We start from the raw sequence: 15268 nt of genomic DNA, 5'->3' as shown, positions 1-15268 counted from the left end.
TGCTGCCCCGTCACTCAGTCCACGCTCGCCCGGTAATTGGCCGAGGCTGGTGCCTGGGAGGGGCGAAGAGCCTCCTCTCTGATAGGCCTGCTCGCAGCGGCGCCGGTCACGTGGGGCGCGACGTTTCGCGCCAATTTCGGTTGGTCCTGAGCAGCCCGCCGCGCGGACGCCTTCTGCCGTCCCAGGAGTGAGAACCTTCAACTCGCCAACTGCTGCCGCACGGGCAATGGCAGTTAAGGACTACGTGCTCGAGAAAGGTGAGGGTGTGCAGACTTGGGAGGAGCGTCCTGCGCAGGAAGCCTTCCGGCCAACACCTGTTGGTGTGAACCGGCGTCCCGGGGGTCTGGGGTCGGTGCGCGAGGCCAGAGGCAGGGTCGGGAGGCGGCGGGACCGAGGCAGACGGTGCCTGGGAGGCGCGCGGGCCGCCGAGGTCGGAGAAGAGTCGGTCATCTTGTTTGGGGAAGGAGTGGGGGGTTCGCGGGGTGTGGGGGGTCTGATAGCCGGGCTGGGGGCTCCAGAGGAGAGGGTCGCGCCCAGGAGAAACCAAGAGCTCAGAAGACCCTGCCCAAGGGCCCCGCGTCCGCAGGGACGGCCACCCCGGGTTCGCTTAACTCCGCGCCCTTAAGCATTCGGAGCGCCCGCGTCCTTCGGAGACGCGCCGGAGTCCCGGGGGCGGGCGGGCCCGGGCCGCTGCGCGTCGGGATTGGCCACTTTAGGCCAACCTCCAAGCGGAAGTGAAGGCGGGCGGAAGTTGCGCGACGTCGCTGGAGGGAGTGTCGTGTGTAAACAGTGTCCTTCCGCGCGGCGGCCCGGGGGAGAGCTGCTCGGGGCGGGGGCGTGCCTGGAACTGGGGGGCTTCGCGGAAGCCCCGGGGAGGAGGTGGTGCGGCGGCACGGCGCGGCCTTTGACGAGCCGGCCAATCGCCGGACGGGCTCCCGCCCTGGGCGGAGGAATCCCGGGCTGTGAGGCGGCTGCATCTGGGCCCATGTGCTTCTTTGTTTACTAAGAGCGGAAGCAGTGGCGGGAGAGGGGGTGGGGTGGAGCACGGGCCTAGGGGAGAGGTTGAGGAGCCCGAAAGAAAAGGGGGACTCTTAGGCGTGGAAGAAAAGCTGAGAACCTTGAGCTCGGAGTGTGTGGCGGAGTGCGGGAGCCCTTTGGGTAAGGGTACTGAGAATTTTAACTAAGAGCCTGGAATTCCCTGGGGGCGGGCGTAGGTTTTTGGGTAATGCTCTAACTGCCCGGGGCCCCTTCTTCCGTAGGTAGGAACGGACTTGTGAGAAGGAGTTCTGTCCTACTTGGGGAGAATTCCAAAGGCTTTCTTCGATGTTCATGTAAACTGATTACTTCATACATTTGTAAGCGAAGCGAGTTTTTTAGGTTTGCATCAAGGGGTTTTTTTGGCAAAGTATCTGAAAGACTGATTCTGGTGGTTTTACATCTTTTTTCTAGAAAAGGTTAAGAAATTCCTACAGGAGTTTTACCAGGATGATGAATTTGGCAAGAAACAGTTCAAATATGGGAACCAGTTGGTAAGTTTAAGATAAAGTGGAGGGAATGGGTGTTTGCTTAAGGAGTTATAAAAGGTGTTCGGTTGATTTTCTTAAGTATATGTTGTAAGTGATCGCTGGGGTGTTCTATTTAGTACTTAGTAAGTGGGTGTAGTTGTACATGTTTAAAGATCAGAGTGTACTTTACGAGTTAGGATGTCTTTGGGGGGCTGAGAAGGGAGTATTACTTGGTCTTTCCCCACTGTGGCGGGTGGACACTGCCCGGCGCGGTAAAGCGTGGCTCTGTTGCTGTCTCTTCTTGCCGCAGGTTCGACTGGCTCATCGGGAGCAAGTGGCAATGTACGTAGACTTAGACGATGTAGCTGAGGACGACCCCGAGTTGGTGGACTCGATCTGTGAGAACGCCAGGCGCTACGTAAGGCTCTTCGCCGACGCTGTGCAGGAGCTGCTTCCTCAGTACAAGGAGAGGGAGGTGAGTGGTTGCAGAAAACCGCAGGGCGAGGGACAAGTTGCTTTTGGGACGCTTCTCAGATACTGGCGATTTTCTTGCTGGCAGAAAGAGAGCAGTCAGTTCTGCCTTGTGCCCTTCGTGGTCTTTGCTTACCTCATTCAGCTCCTCCTTTTTCTCATCTTTCTTTAGGTGGTAAACAAAGATGTTTTGGATGTTTACATCGAGCACCGGCTGATGATGGAGCAGCGTAGCCGTGACCCTGGGGCAGCCCGAAGTCCGCAAAACCAGTACCCCCCTGAGCTCATGCGCAGATTGTGAGTGGTCTCCGTGAGGGAGGCTGTGGGAATTTGTTCTCCAGGACGTTAATGTGACCGTTTTCTACACGTAGCGAGCTGTACTTTCAAGGCCCAAGCAGTAACAAGCCTCGTGTGATCCGGGAAGTGCGGGCTGACTCTGTGGGGAAGTTGGTCACTGTGCGTGGAATTGTCACTCGTGTCTCTGAAGTCAAACCCAGAATGGTGGTGGCCACTTACACTTGTGACCAGTGTGGGGCAGAAACCTACCAGCCGGTATGTACAGAGCAAGAAATAGAAACATATTTAATTGTTGGTGATTTTGTCCAGAATTAGTTTATGTGCTGATGTTTGTTTGTCATTTATTTTATTCTTGTTAAACGTGACTGTGTTCACTTGCTGGTCTTTTTCTGGTCTGTAGTGGTCGTTTCATCTATTTTGTGTTTTTTGGTCGTATCATCATTTCGCTCCAGACGGGTCAAGACATCCTTTACCATTTGTGGTGTGTGCTGTGAGGAGGAAGTGTTCACTCAGGTGACTGACTTCCGTTTCCTTCTGCTTTTCCTTTCTCACATCCCAGATCCAGTCCCCTACTTTCATGCCTCTGATCATGTGCCCGAGCCAAGAGTGCCAGACCAACCGCTCAGGAGGGCGGCTGTATCTGCAGACGCGCGGCTCCAAATTCATCAAATTCCAGGAGATGAAGATGCAGGAACATGTGAGTTTGGGGTACGGGGCCTGGGGAAAGAGAGTTGAAGTGTCCACTCAGGTTCCGCAGCCACTCACAGAGCGGAAGGAAGAAAAAACAAAGAGGCCGAGGCAGAGGGGTGACCTAGAGCAGGAGGGAGATTTGGCAAAGATGATCTCGGGGTCCCTTCTTTTGGCTCCTCAGGCTGAGAAGCGGGGTGGGATGCGTAGGCCCAGAAGATGAGGGCCTCGTCGGCTTCATGTACCTTCCTCCTTGCCCGCGGGCTTTCTCCCCTGTAGAGTGACCAAGTGCCTGTGGGAAACATCCCTCGGAGCATCACCGTGCTGGTAGAAGGCGAGAACACGAGGCTCGCCCAGCCCGGGGACCACGTCAGTGTCACTGGTATCTTCTTGCCGATCCTGCGCACTGGCTTCCGACAGGTCGTACAGGTAGGAAAGGGGCTTGAAAGGAGGAAAGATGTGCTTTTCTCTGCCTCCATTCTCGCCACCCCCGCCCCCCAAGAGAGAACCGTCAGTGGCAAAGTAGCACAAATGCCGGTGAACGGGCCTTCACCCGTGTCCTGGCGTTTTCCCACCCAAGGGTCTCCTCTCTGAAACCTACCTGGAGGCCCATCGGGTCGTGAAGATGAACAAGAGCGACGACGACGAGGCTGTGGCTGGCGAGCTAAGCGCGGAGGAGCTGAGGCACATTGCAGGTGAGGGGCCTGGGCGAGCCTGGGAACGGGGTTTTCTTTCTGATTTCCTCCCCCCCCCGCCCCCCAGCAAGTACTCTAAACTTTCCCGCAGAGGAGGATTTCTATGAGAAGCTGGCGGCCTCCATCGCCCCAGAGATCTATGGGCACGAAGACGTGAAAAAGGCTCTGCTGCTTCTGCTGGTGGGAGGGGTCGACCAGTCTCCTCGGGGCATGAAGATCAGGGGTAAGGCCGGGGGAGGGAAAGGGGGGGACAGGGCAGGTGGGAGGGAGCCAGAATGTCAAGGGCCCAGCGTCCTGTGACAAGTCCAATCTGGGACCTCTGTGTCACAGAATAAGAGAGCATGCGGGCTTCGTGGGCACGGGGCGGGGTGGGGGGTTGAGAAGTAGCGCTGGCTGTCGGGGAGCATCTCAGGAGTACGTGTTGTCGGGCAGCGCGCGTGGAGAGAAGGGGTCAGCTGGAGTTCAACCCTTCTTCCAGGCAACATCAACATCTGCCTGATGGGCGATCCCGGCGTGGCCAAGTCTCAGCTCCTGTCTTACATCGATCGCCTGGCGCCCCGCAGTGAGTAACAACCCTGGGAGGGGTGAATGTACCAGACAGCGGGGCCCTATGCTTCTCTGTTCCTCGGGGGATCGGGGAGAGCACGTGGTTCCGGAGCCAACACCCGATTTCAGAGGCCTCGGGAAACCCCGGACCTGGCGGGCCCCACCTCCGTCCTGTCCTTGCTTCTTCCCTTGTTCTTTTCCTCTTCTTCAACGTGTCTGCTTTTTCCCTGTTCCTGATGGTGTCGTTTAGGCCAGTACACCACGGGCCGGGGCTCCTCGGGAGTGGGACTCACAGCGGCTGTGCTCAGAGACTCGGTGACCGGAGAGCTGACCTTGGAGGGCGGGGCCCTGGTGCTGGCCGACCAGGGCGTGTGCTGCATCGACGAGTTCGACAAGATGGCGGAGGCCGACCGCACGGCCATCCACGAGGTCATGGAGCAGCAGACCATCTCCATTGCCAAGGCCGGCATTCTCACCACGCTCAACGCCCGCTGTTCCATCCTGGCTGCCGCCAACCCTGCCTATGGGCGCTACAACCCTCGCCGCAGCCTGGAGCAGAACATACAGCTTCCTGCCGCGCTGCTCTCCCGATTCGACCTCCTCTGGCTGATCCAGGACCGGCCTGACCGGGACAATGACTTACGGTAAGTGGAGCTCAGCACTGCAGGACACACCGCCGTGGTGCTCCGCAGGGAGGGAGAAGGTGTTGGAAACCCCTCCAGTTCCCTGCTTACGGGAGCTCTGGAGCCTTTCCTTCCTACATGGGAGTCCTCGGTTCTTCAGGGAGATAGGGAGTCGGGACTAAAACCCCAGCGAGGATTCCACACTGTGAAGAGCTGGTGGCCTGGGACGGGGCACGGGGTATGTGGCCCCAAGGAGAACGTGTCTGCTTGCCTCCGCTCTGCCCAGGTTGGCCCAGCACATCACCTACGTGCACCAGCACAGCCGCCAGCCCCCAGCCCAGTTTGAACCCTTGGACATGAAGCTGATGAGGTAGGACAGCGGGGGCAAGGCCAGCGTGCCGGGCCCGTCCCCCCACATGACAGCAGCTTGGGCCGTGTGTGCGTCTCCTGGAATGGGGTGTTTCTCACCACCGCCCTGCTCCCCTCTGGGGCTGAGAGCAGGGAGTCTGTGCCCACCCCCACCCCACTGGTGGCCTCATAAGACCTGGCATCAGAGCCTTTCTTGCCAGCTGCCCGTCTCGGGTGGAGGCAGCTGCCCGTCTCGGGTGGAGGCAGGTCCAGATTTCAGAAGTGGCTGGACACTGTTCCGTGGAGTTGATGGGTTTGCTCCAAGGGGCCCCAGGAGCCCCCAGTTCTCCTGGTCTTGTCCCTGTTCTCTTGTTCTATTGCAGTGAACAAAGCACAGTGGGGCCCCCGTCCCAGGTTAAGGGGAGGGGACTTGACCATCTTTTATGACTGGTGGATTTTTCCTGTAAAATCCTTTTTCTGAAAACTTTGAAGTCCTTTGGAAGGTGCCATGGGGAGAACTCCAGCGGTGCTCAAGCGAATTTGTTTTTCCTACTTGGGGGAGCAGGTGTTGCCTTCAGTGGAGAACTCTTGCTTTCCCACAAACCTCTTCCGCAGACGTTACATCGCCATGTGCCGGGAGAAGCAGCCCACGGTGCCGGAGTCTCTGGCCGACTACATCACAGCCGCGTACGTGGAAATGAGGCGGGAGGCCTGGGCCAGCAAGGACGCCACCTACACTTCCGCCCGGACCCTGCTGGCCATCCTGCGGCTGTCCACAGCTCTGGTGAGCGCCCGGGCCCGCTCCGCCGGCGGGGGGGCCGTTCCAACGTTCCCCGGGCAGCCCCCACCCCCCTCACCACCCCCCGCCCCAGCACCCCGGCCCCGCTGTCCCCGCGGCCGCCTCCCTCCCGCTCAGGCCCTGCCGGTGCTAAAGTGCTGACAGTGCAGATAGCGGTCCTGCGGGCTACCGCACTGTGGGTACTTGCTGCTCCGGCAGGGCACGCACGGCGTCCCGGGAGGGAGAGGCCTGCCCCCGCTGCTCCAGCCTCACGGCGGGGGGAAGGGGGTCGCCTGCGCTCCCCCGTGTCCTCCGTCCTTGCTAGAAACCTGCAGTTTGTCCGCACACCTTGGACCTTAGTCCCAGGGGCTCCAAAGTGCTGTTCGTGCAGGTAGTGTGATTACCTGACCTACTGCTGAGCTAGCACTTCCCGAGCCCCAGGGACGCGACCTCTCTGCCAGCCGCCTTCCTGGCCGAGCTCCCCCTGCTCTGTCTGTCGTGGTGGGGAGCCCAGGGGTGCTCCGGAGGGTCTGGTCTCCCTCACAGGACAGCGGAAGCCCGGGACTGGCCAGCGTTGCAAGGCGGAGACTTGGGCAATTGCTGGACGCTGCCCGCGCATTGCACTTGTCTCGGTCTGACAGTGCCGGCCCCGCACTGCGGCTGCTGGGCTGGGGGCTCTCCTCTCGTCTTCGGGGCTGCCCTTCTTGAAGCTGGAGCCGGGTGGCGGGGGGGCCCTGAGGTGGTTCCCTCTCCTCCTCCCGTGCCCATCTCTCCTTCCCTTCCCCTCAGGCGCGGCTGCGGATGGTGGACACAGTGGAGAAGGAAGATGTGAACGAAGCCATCAGGCTCATGGAGATGTCCAAGGACTCCCTGCTGGGTGACAAGGGGCAGACGGCGAGGTGAGCCACACCAGGCCCCGTGCCTCACTTGCCTGACTTAGCCTTACGGCTCCCGCATCCTCACGTGTGTGGTGCTGGCCTCGGCGCTAACGTGGCCAACGGTCCTCTGACCTTATACCGCCCTGCTGTTCCCTATAGGACCCAGAGGCCCGCAGATGTGATATTTGCCACCGTGCGGGAGCTGGTCTCCGACGGCCGGAGCGTGCGCTTTGCAGAGGCGGAGCAGCGCTGCATCTCCCGGGGCTTCACCCCTGCCCAGTTCCAAGCGGCGCTCGATGAGTACGAGGAGTTAAACGTCTGGCAGGTTAACACCGCCCGGACACGGATCACTTTTGTCTGAGTCCATCCTGCTGGTGAGACTCTGCATTCCATGTGGTGACACCCCCCCCCCCAAAAGAGCCCGTGGTGCCTTTGAGGGGAAAAGAGGACCCCCTCGTTTCTCTTGAACTGCACTTGTTTTATTCTTCTTGCTAATAAAGTGTTTGTAGGTTGCTTTATTCTATTCAGACAGGGTTTTAAGAATTTTCTAGATTCTTACCTTGTTCCCTTCGTGCTTCTTACCCGGTTCACTCCATAAACTGACCGAGTAATGCGCCCGCTCTACCTGCCAGACACTGTTACTCCTTGCTGCGTCCCCAGCCTGTAAGTCCCGCTGTGCGGAGATGACACGAAAGATTGGTCTCCAGTCCCTTTCCCGGTCCTACTGTGCCTCGCGGCTCTGGAGGTTCACCTTGCGGAGGTGAACCGCAAGGCTTCCAGGCAACTCCTCCCCTTGTCTACTTCCTGAAATGCCTCAACGCTCAGACCTTCTGTTGCCAACTCTCCCTCTAAAGCTTTGTTCAGGGGTGAGGACAGGGAGCTGAAGGGTGGCACAGGGAGGTGGGACACCACGGACAGGTGATCACAGGTACCAGTCCCCGCATTCACACCTGGCTCTCTAGTGTGGTCCCCCCCACCTGCTAGGGGTGAGGTGCCAAGGGTCAGATGTGGCGCTGTCCTAAGCACTGAACTTCCTCTTGGCAGTAGACCAGGCCCATAAAGCTTCCGGGTTGTCCAAAAAAGACCAATTCACTTAGCTTGGAGAATCAGTCACTAGTCAAGTGTATAGAGTTGGTTTCTGCACTGCTGTCCTAGGGAGACCTTAAGAAATGGCTCGCTTAGGCAGAAGCAGGCAGCCTTTGACTCAGATGTAGACTCCTTCACCTGACCAGACCTGGGGTCCCCTCAAGTGGCAGCGAGCTCCCCACCACTGCAGGCTGTCCTGCCTGAGCAAGGCTAGAACCAAGGCCCTTCCTTAAGATCAAGTTGAAAAGGCTGTGTGGTGCCCAACAGAGAGGACAGAGCCACTGGAAGGGGTGCTGAGGGGCTGCTCCCCTTTTATTATCGACAGGAGATTTTTCTATGGGAGTGTGACACCCCTCCCCTGTGGGACCATTGTCCGACCTGTGTGTCGTCCCTTCAAATACCCTCTCAGAAGAAGAGCCCCCGCATCCGCCTGCCGATGCCTTGTCGATCGTAGAGGACGTTGAACTTGTTCACAAACTGGTTCATGGTGTTGCAGGTTTTGGTGATGGTGCCGAGGTAGGCCATGAGCCCCACGTCATTGCATTGCTGGAAGGAAAAGACCAGTTGTCCAGGGGACAGCGGACTGTCCCGTGTCCTGCATACAGACATGATGTACAAAAGCCCCACCTACCCAGCCTGGGTTTTATACTCACATCATAAAAGTCTGTCTTGAACTTGTCTGTGCTAAGCACTGGTAGGCAATGACACAGAGCATAGGCCTCCCGTAGGATCTCATGGTTGAAGGGGACCTCTCCTAAAGGTGCAAAAGGACTGCGTTAATGTAGATACTGTCGGGGCGCCTGGGTGGCTCAGTGGGTTAAAGCCTCTGCCTTCGGCTCAGGTCATGATCCCGGAGTCCTGGGATCGAGCCCCACATCGGCTCTCTGCTCAGCAGGGAGCCTGCTTTCTCCTCTCTCTCTGTGCCTGCCTCTCTGCCTACTTGTGATTTCTGTCTGTCAAATAAATAAATAAAATCTTAAAAAAAAAAAAAAAAAAAAAAGTAGATACTATCACCTCCCCAGGAGGGAGACGAAGTGATCTCCCAGGAGGGAAGGAGTGCCAGGGAGACACTGTCCTACCCGCTTCGGAGGCCTTGACGTACTCCAAGATGAGCTTGACCCGGCTGTGCAGCATCTTAATGGCGCTGTGTTGCGCGATCAGGTGCTCGGCCACTGCAGGGAGACAGGAACAGGCCAACATGTAAAATGAGCGTGGCCAGACTTTCCAGCCCCACGGCCGAGGAAGCCCCTCCAGCCTTCCTTACCCGTGGAGTTCTCGCCGCTGCCAGTGGCTGTCATCCGGGCTACATGGTCCACACCAATGCGTTCAGCTTCCTCCGTGGCCAGAGTGTAGGTCAGTTCAGCAAACAGCATGGTGGCCTACAGGGCACAAAGGCAGAGTCAGAAGCAGGAAAGGCCCGGGGCATGATCAGAGGGTTGAAGGGCAGGCCATTACCTCTCCATTGATTATATCGATGACAGACTCAAAAACGCTGACGGGAAGCTGTAAAGAAACAGCGGAGACGGCGTGACATCAAGTGCCCCTGAGCTACTACAGGCCAAACGCTGGGCTTGGCTCTTCCACCGTAGACTTTTCCATCCAATCTTCCCAAAGACCCACTGAAGTAAGGATAATCCCCATCTCACACGTGAGGCAAAAAGCAGTTTAGAGGTTTAATGACTAACCCAAAGTCACAGCTGCTGAGTGGGAGAATTCCCCTCAGGTGAAGATTCAGCCAGACGGAGATGGGAAAGGAAGGACAGGCCGGGGGTGGGGGGGAAGAAGGCTACAAAACAGGCACAGGGTCAGCATTACTCACATCTGTGTGCTTGGTCATAGGGTTCAACTTAAGAAAGAGTGGGCTCTCGATGATCTCGCACACCTGGAAGAGGGGATGGTGGGCACGAGTGTCAAGGCCCGTCTTTCTCCCTCCCGTCACGCTCCCCCAGCACGCACGTGTGAGCACTGTACCTGCTTGTGGACGTGGATGTCGGAGGGGTCAGGCGGCCCACCGGTGGTATACCAGCCCAGAAACTCCAGTTCCTTGAACACCTGTTTGACTGCGGAGAAAGAACCAGAGCACAGGGTTATTTCTTTAAACCACCCTCCCGTAACTGGAAGCACCTGGTATATTTTTCATCGACTTCTCCCCTCCCCACTCAACTCCTGGCTCAACTCACAATAATTAATCCCTTCTATCTTCTCTTGTCCTTTACTGTCATTTGGGGGGAATGCCTAAATGCGGTCTCTTTCTGAGATCCTTCCCACTACTCACTCCCCCGCCCCTTCTTGTCCCATTCTATTTCTTCCCAACACTCGGGCATCTCCCCCACTCTGCCTTTGTTTCTTACTCCCACTCCTCCCTCCCCCTCCAAGCCTCTTCCCCTCTCACACTGCTCCTCCTTGGTGTAGTAATATTCCTTGTCAATGATAATCTTCTCCTCCACAGTGTGGGAGAGCAGCTCAAAGGAGTTCATCACCTCGATATTTCGGCCCTCCTGTTTCCCGATCAGAGCCCCGATCACTGCGGGGAGAGAACGACACGTGAGACATGAGGGTTAGGAATCTTGTCCCTCATAACTACAGCCCAAGGGTCGAGTTCAGTGTGAACCAAACGCTGGAGCCACGGTGACCTGGGGGACGGGGAACCGGTCTCAGGAACGGAATGGGCCAAGACCCCTATTTGGGGGAGGTGACCGAGAGGAGGTGGGAGAATTACGCCGAACACGCACCCTGCATAGGCCGCCCCTCCTGGGAGCGCATGCGAATCCAATGGTCTGAAATGTTGAGAATGACGAGGGGATGAAGAGCGACGGAGACACTCCCCGTCACACCGGAGGCCATCACGCTGGGGACTACTGAGGGTGGAGGAAAAGGAGGGCGAGTGAGATTCGGCGCGGCACATCCTGCCCCGGGGCTGCGAGCGGGAGACGGCGGAGCCGGAGCCAGACATCCCTCCCGCAAATTAGTCCAGGGGGAGGTGTTGCCGTCCTGCCTGCTGACTCCTCCCGGGAGTCCAGGGGGGCCTTGTCGCTCCCCGAGGGGCGTCACCAGAGGAGGCCCCCGCAAGGCCCGTTACCTGCTGCATCCACCTCCATCCCGCTGCTCCCTCCAGTCCCGTTCGCCGCCGCCGCCATTTTCCCCGCGCCCGCCAGCCTCGGCCCCGCCCCCTCCCTGCCGGCTTCCGTAGGTCGGCGGCGCATGCTCAGTGGGCGCAGGGCCTCGGCGGGCGGGGCGTACTGCCCCGAGGCCGCCGGGCTCCGGAAGACCCGGTCCTGGGTGTCACCTGCAGCTGCGGAAGCCCTGGAACAAATATCTTAACTCTGTTCCCTCCCAACCTTAGCGTCCTCGTCAGTAAAATTGAAATAAAACGGCCTAGTTCCTAAGGCTGTTGCACGAGGAATGAAAAATCATGTGTTTGCCCTCAGGATGAAATCCAGGCCACGTGCAAGGCCCTGCAGTATCCGGCCCCGCCTGCCAGCCGGCCTGTCCTCTGCTCTGCCCCTTGGTCCTCCTGCTGCAGCCGCACGGGCTCTCGGGGCAGTTCCCTTCGCATGCCCCGCTCGCTCCCACGGGAGGGCCTCTGTGACCAACGCCACACCTGACACACAGGAACCCAAGTAGTTTTCAGCGGATGGTTATTTGGAAGTGGTTTCACTCCAAATACCGTATTCCCCACAGGACTAGGGACATCCCCAGCACTCAAAGCCTTCCCGACCTCTCTACCCTCCGTCTCCAGCAGCCTCGCAAAACTGGCTTGTGGCAAACCTCGCCCTCTCCAGACCTCCCCCAACTCCTACACTCCAGCAGGCTGAGGGCTGCATTTACCGCCCCCCCCACCTTGCTGCCCCTACAGTTTGTCCCGCTGGCTCTTTTACTATGTGTCTGTGCCACACCCAAAGTGTAAGCCCTCAGAAAGCAGGTGGACACCTGTGTCCCGACCCCGCAGAGCCCACCCCAGGCCCCACAGGCAGCAGGTACCCGGAGATGTGTGCTGCTTTATCACTTTCTATCTTCAAGTCCAGTCTTTTAGCCGCGTCTTCGAATCTCTTTCTTTGTCCCTCTGTTCCCTTTGTCACATCACCTTCAGTAATAAAACTGCCTCCCTGCTTCCTTCCTATAAAGACACCCTGCATTCCACGTAGTGCCCACTGGGATAACCCAGGATAATCTCCCCATCTGAAGATCCTTAACCTAATCATAAATCCCTGACAATCTCCCAATCTGAAGATCTTAATTATAAATCCACAATAATCTCCCCATCTGAAGATCCATATTTTAATGAGATCTGCAAAATCTCTTTTCCCTGTAAAGTAACATTCACAGGTTCCAAGGACTGGGACCTGGCTGTTTTGGGGGCCACTGTTCAGCCCGCCACAGCACACTGTGGGGGAGCTGGAGAGCATTGTCTTCATGATCTAGCATTATGTCAGTCCATGAAGAGAATCCTGGTGGCTGAAGCAGAATTAAGTTGGAATTCGCTAAGCTCCCTTTTGGCTGGGCTGTACCCAGAGGATTGGAATTCCCTAGGCTCCCTTTTGGCTACCACCAGGCTGGCCCCAGGGTAGCCATGCAGTGGGAGGCAGGGGGAGGGAGAGAAGTGTCAAACCAAGAAATGGTCAGGACATAATCTTTAATTTTCAAAACAAGTCTAGAAAGCCTTCCTTTCCTCCTGATTGTTACCCAAGAGATGGCTGAGCAGGAGGAGATGAACACTTTCAGGGAACAGCCACATTTAGCAACCAGGATGTCTTACTAAGGTCTGTGGGCCAGGAGGAGGTAAGGGAGGTCGGGATGATCTGGAGGAGGCCGTCCCAGCCCTTGGGACTCAGATGCTGAGGATGGTGGGGAGTGTAGGATGTCCATGCAACACCTTGACTACTGACCCATTGTTGGGTAGCTTTTGTGAGATAAAGCTTCATGCACCCCAATGTCAGACTGTAGATGGTCTGCAAAACCTAAAACATGACACGGTTTAGTTTCAAGGGCCATAATGATGTAGCCTAAGTCAGGGGATCAGACTAGAACAGGGACATCAGCACCAAGAAAGACCCAAGGAGGTGTCGAAGGTTCAATGGAATTAGTTTAGGTGTGGGCGGGAGCTTCTGGCCAGTACAGGCTTGATCAGCATCTTAAAAGTGCCAGTCTTACCAGAGACCAGGCCCCACCATGGGCAAGCACACGAGTGACTCGACTGTCAGAGCTAAGGTGTGTTCACTGCTCCCAAAGCACATGCTTTTCATCTTCTCCGTCAGCTTCAAGGGGCCAAGCGAGCAGCCAGCCATTGGCTGACAGCCCAAGTCAGCGAAACGTCACCAGCCTCCTCGTGGGGAGTGCTGGCCAGATGCATGATGAGAATAGCCTTGAGTTTGCCCACTGAGCAGAGCTGTGACATTGGCTTTCAGTTTTGGGGCAGCTGGCCCTGAAGCTGGGCAGCAGCAGCTCCCCAGTGGACCCCATCAGGGCTCACCCCATCAGGAGCCATCAGGGAACCAAGCCCAGGCATTCAGGGGAGACTCTGAGACCTCCAGTCCCTACTGATCCACGTCTTGGGTTCAAGTTCCTTACAAAGCCGTAGTGCCACTTCATGTAAGACCCCTCCGGGAGCACACGGACTGTGCCCTTAAACAGGCCATTCCTGTCTCACCAGTGAGGTCTGCTAGGCTCTGCTGATCTTGCCATCCATCAGCTTTGACTTGATTCACCCCAAAATGGGAGTATTGCGTTAGAGAATTACCAAGCCCCCTGGGTCTGGAGTCCTTCAGGAGCAGGTGTGCCCCTAGCTGTGTCCTGCAGGTGGCGCTGTTCACCGACACTGACGACGCATGGTAGGCAAGCTGTGATTTCCCTTCCTCCTCCTCTGCTTAGCCATCTGCGGGTCCCACTGTCCCCAGCAGCACACAGCAGGCCCTGAATGGGGAAATCCCCTCTAACTCTTAAGGGGCTGGAAAATTGCGGGCATATCCCCCTCCAGTTCCCACTTACGTCTTTAGGTGCAGAAGCAGCAGAGACACTGGGCCGCACGCAAGATCACTTGGGCTTGGCTTCTCCACCGCAAACCCTGTCCAGACCCTGCGGCTGGATTCGGGCATGTCTTCCCCTACAGGAACAAGGACCAAGGAATTTAGCCCGTTTGTCAGGGGTTACAACAACAACCAGCGGGAGACCAGACTAATCCTCCAGACCAGACAGCGAGGGCAGGGCCTGATGGAGGCCCCTAAGGGAAAACTGAACCCTCAGGCTGGTTTTTTGACTTTGGCCTCAAGCTCTGGGGTCAGCAGCCACAATTCGTACTGCCTCTGCCCTGGGGTGGGGGTACCTCCTGGCTCTCTGTGACAGGCTCTCTCCCCAAGCTTAGTTTAGGAGGGCTGCCTTCCCTCAGAGGCCTGACGAGGATTGCGAGGGGCACCTGGGCTCCCAAAGTAGCTGCTGGAGCCGGTTACCAGCTGCCACAACCACACTCCCAGCGTGGCTTTGGGAATAATATAGCTCATGCACTTGGCGTTTCCTCTGGGAGAGATCTGACCATGCTTCCCAGCTGCCTTTCCTCAGGCTGCAGCCCCAACCCTACAGGATGATTGACCCGGCAGCTGCCCCATCTCCACGGCTTCAGGGCAGTCCAGACGGAGATGGAAGGAGTGAAAAAGAACTTGAACCCATTTGGTTCACTGAGAGACACACTGTAGAGAGGGCAGCTGGCCCATGCTTGTCCCCAGGCCAGCCCAGGAGCAAGGGCGGCCTTCCTCCACTCCAGCCTCCCGCTCAGGAACCTCCACCACTGGGGGGACCAGTTTCCTCTGATTGCCCGGCCCCTCCTGTCTAACATCCCAGGGCAGAGCCCAAGAGAAGCATCTGACTACTGGGGAGTCCCGGGCACGTGGAGACAGAGCAGGCAGAAGCGATGGAGAGGGACAGACAGGACGTCTGGACATCCTTCCGCTATAGCTCTACGGATGGGAGCACCAGAACTGGGGACCCTCTGGACCCCGAATGAATGATGGCGATACTCCAGCTCGGTTTTAGTTGTTATTGGAAATGGATGCCTGATTCCACAGTTCACTTTCCCCTTTAAACCAAGTGCACTGAGACTGTGCAAGGATGGTCTCTGCGAGCCGAGCCGTGGAGTAAGAGGGTCTCTTAATCCTTACCTTTGTGTCAGAGGCGCTGTGCTAGTTCCTTGGGGTCACCCCTTTACCAGGTACTTCCCCGTGGCAACGGCAGCTCTGGGGTGTCACCATGCGGAGGGCTCCCTGCCCGGGATTGGAGGTTCACTGTCCCGGGGAGTGCCTAGTGCCGCACCCAGTGTTTCATCAGTGCTTACAACGCCCCCACTCCAGGGGGAAGTGGGGAAGGG

General features: G+C 57.6%; 2 protein-coding genes across 5 annotated transcripts; one reads left to right on the top strand and one right to left on the bottom strand.

The window, feature by feature from the left end:
• The first annotated feature begins 122 nt into the window (after positions 1-122).
• MCM7 (minichromosome maintenance complex component 7) lies at positions 123-7355 on the top strand. Of its 3 annotated transcripts, XM_044233060.1 has the most exons (16): positions 1021-1158; positions 1260-1355; positions 1450-1529; positions 1816-1980; positions 2149-2273; positions 2348-2528; positions 2833-2970; positions 3240-3389; positions 3541-3655; positions 3747-3878; positions 4134-4217; positions 4452-4845; positions 5111-5194; positions 5788-5956; positions 6740-6849; positions 6988-7355. In XM_044233060.1, exons 4-16 carry the CDS (start codon positions 1846-1848, stop codon positions 7187-7189), a joined length of 2019 nt encoding a protein of 672 aa, XP_044088995.1. In that variant the 5' UTR covers positions 1021-1158; positions 1260-1355; positions 1450-1529; positions 1816-1845; the 3' UTR covers positions 7190-7355. The 3 variants fall into 3 exon arrangements, with proteins under 3 accessions (XP_044088994.1, XP_044088995.1, XP_044088996.1); XM_044233059.1 differs by lacking the exons at positions 1021-1158; positions 1260-1355 and adding an exon at positions 123-257; XM_044233061.1 differs by lacking the exon at positions 1260-1355.
• An 845-nt stretch (positions 7356-8200) lies between these two features.
• COPS6 (COP9 signalosome subunit 6) lies at positions 8201-13989 on the bottom strand. Of its 2 annotated transcripts, none has more exons than XM_044233320.1 (10): positions 13900-13989; positions 10647-10772; positions 10307-10438; positions 9886-9974; positions 9734-9796; positions 9370-9417; positions 9179-9293; positions 8994-9086; positions 8568-8668; positions 8201-8460 (listed from the first exon to the last, which is right to left on the bottom strand). In XM_044233320.1, the coding sequence occupies exons 2-10, from the start codon at positions 10756-10758 to the stop codon at positions 8320-8322; spliced, it is 894 nt and encodes a 297-aa protein (XP_044089255.1). In that variant the 5' UTR covers positions 10759-10772; positions 13900-13989; the 3' UTR covers positions 8201-8319. The 2 variants fall into 2 exon arrangements, with proteins under 2 accessions (XP_044089255.1, XP_044089254.1); XM_044233319.1 differs by lacking the exon at positions 13900-13989 and adding an exon at positions 10994-11117.
• Positions 13990-15268: the final 1279 nt, after the last annotated feature.

Source organism: Neovison vison, chromosome 14, assembly GCF_020171115.1.
Source record: "Neovison vison isolate M4711 chromosome 14, ASM_NN_V1, whole genome shotgun sequence".
In the NCBI taxonomy this organism is placed as follows: Eukaryota; Metazoa; Chordata; class Mammalia; order Carnivora; family Mustelidae; genus Neogale; species Neogale vison.
This window is presented reverse-complemented; position numbering and strand designations above follow the sequence as displayed.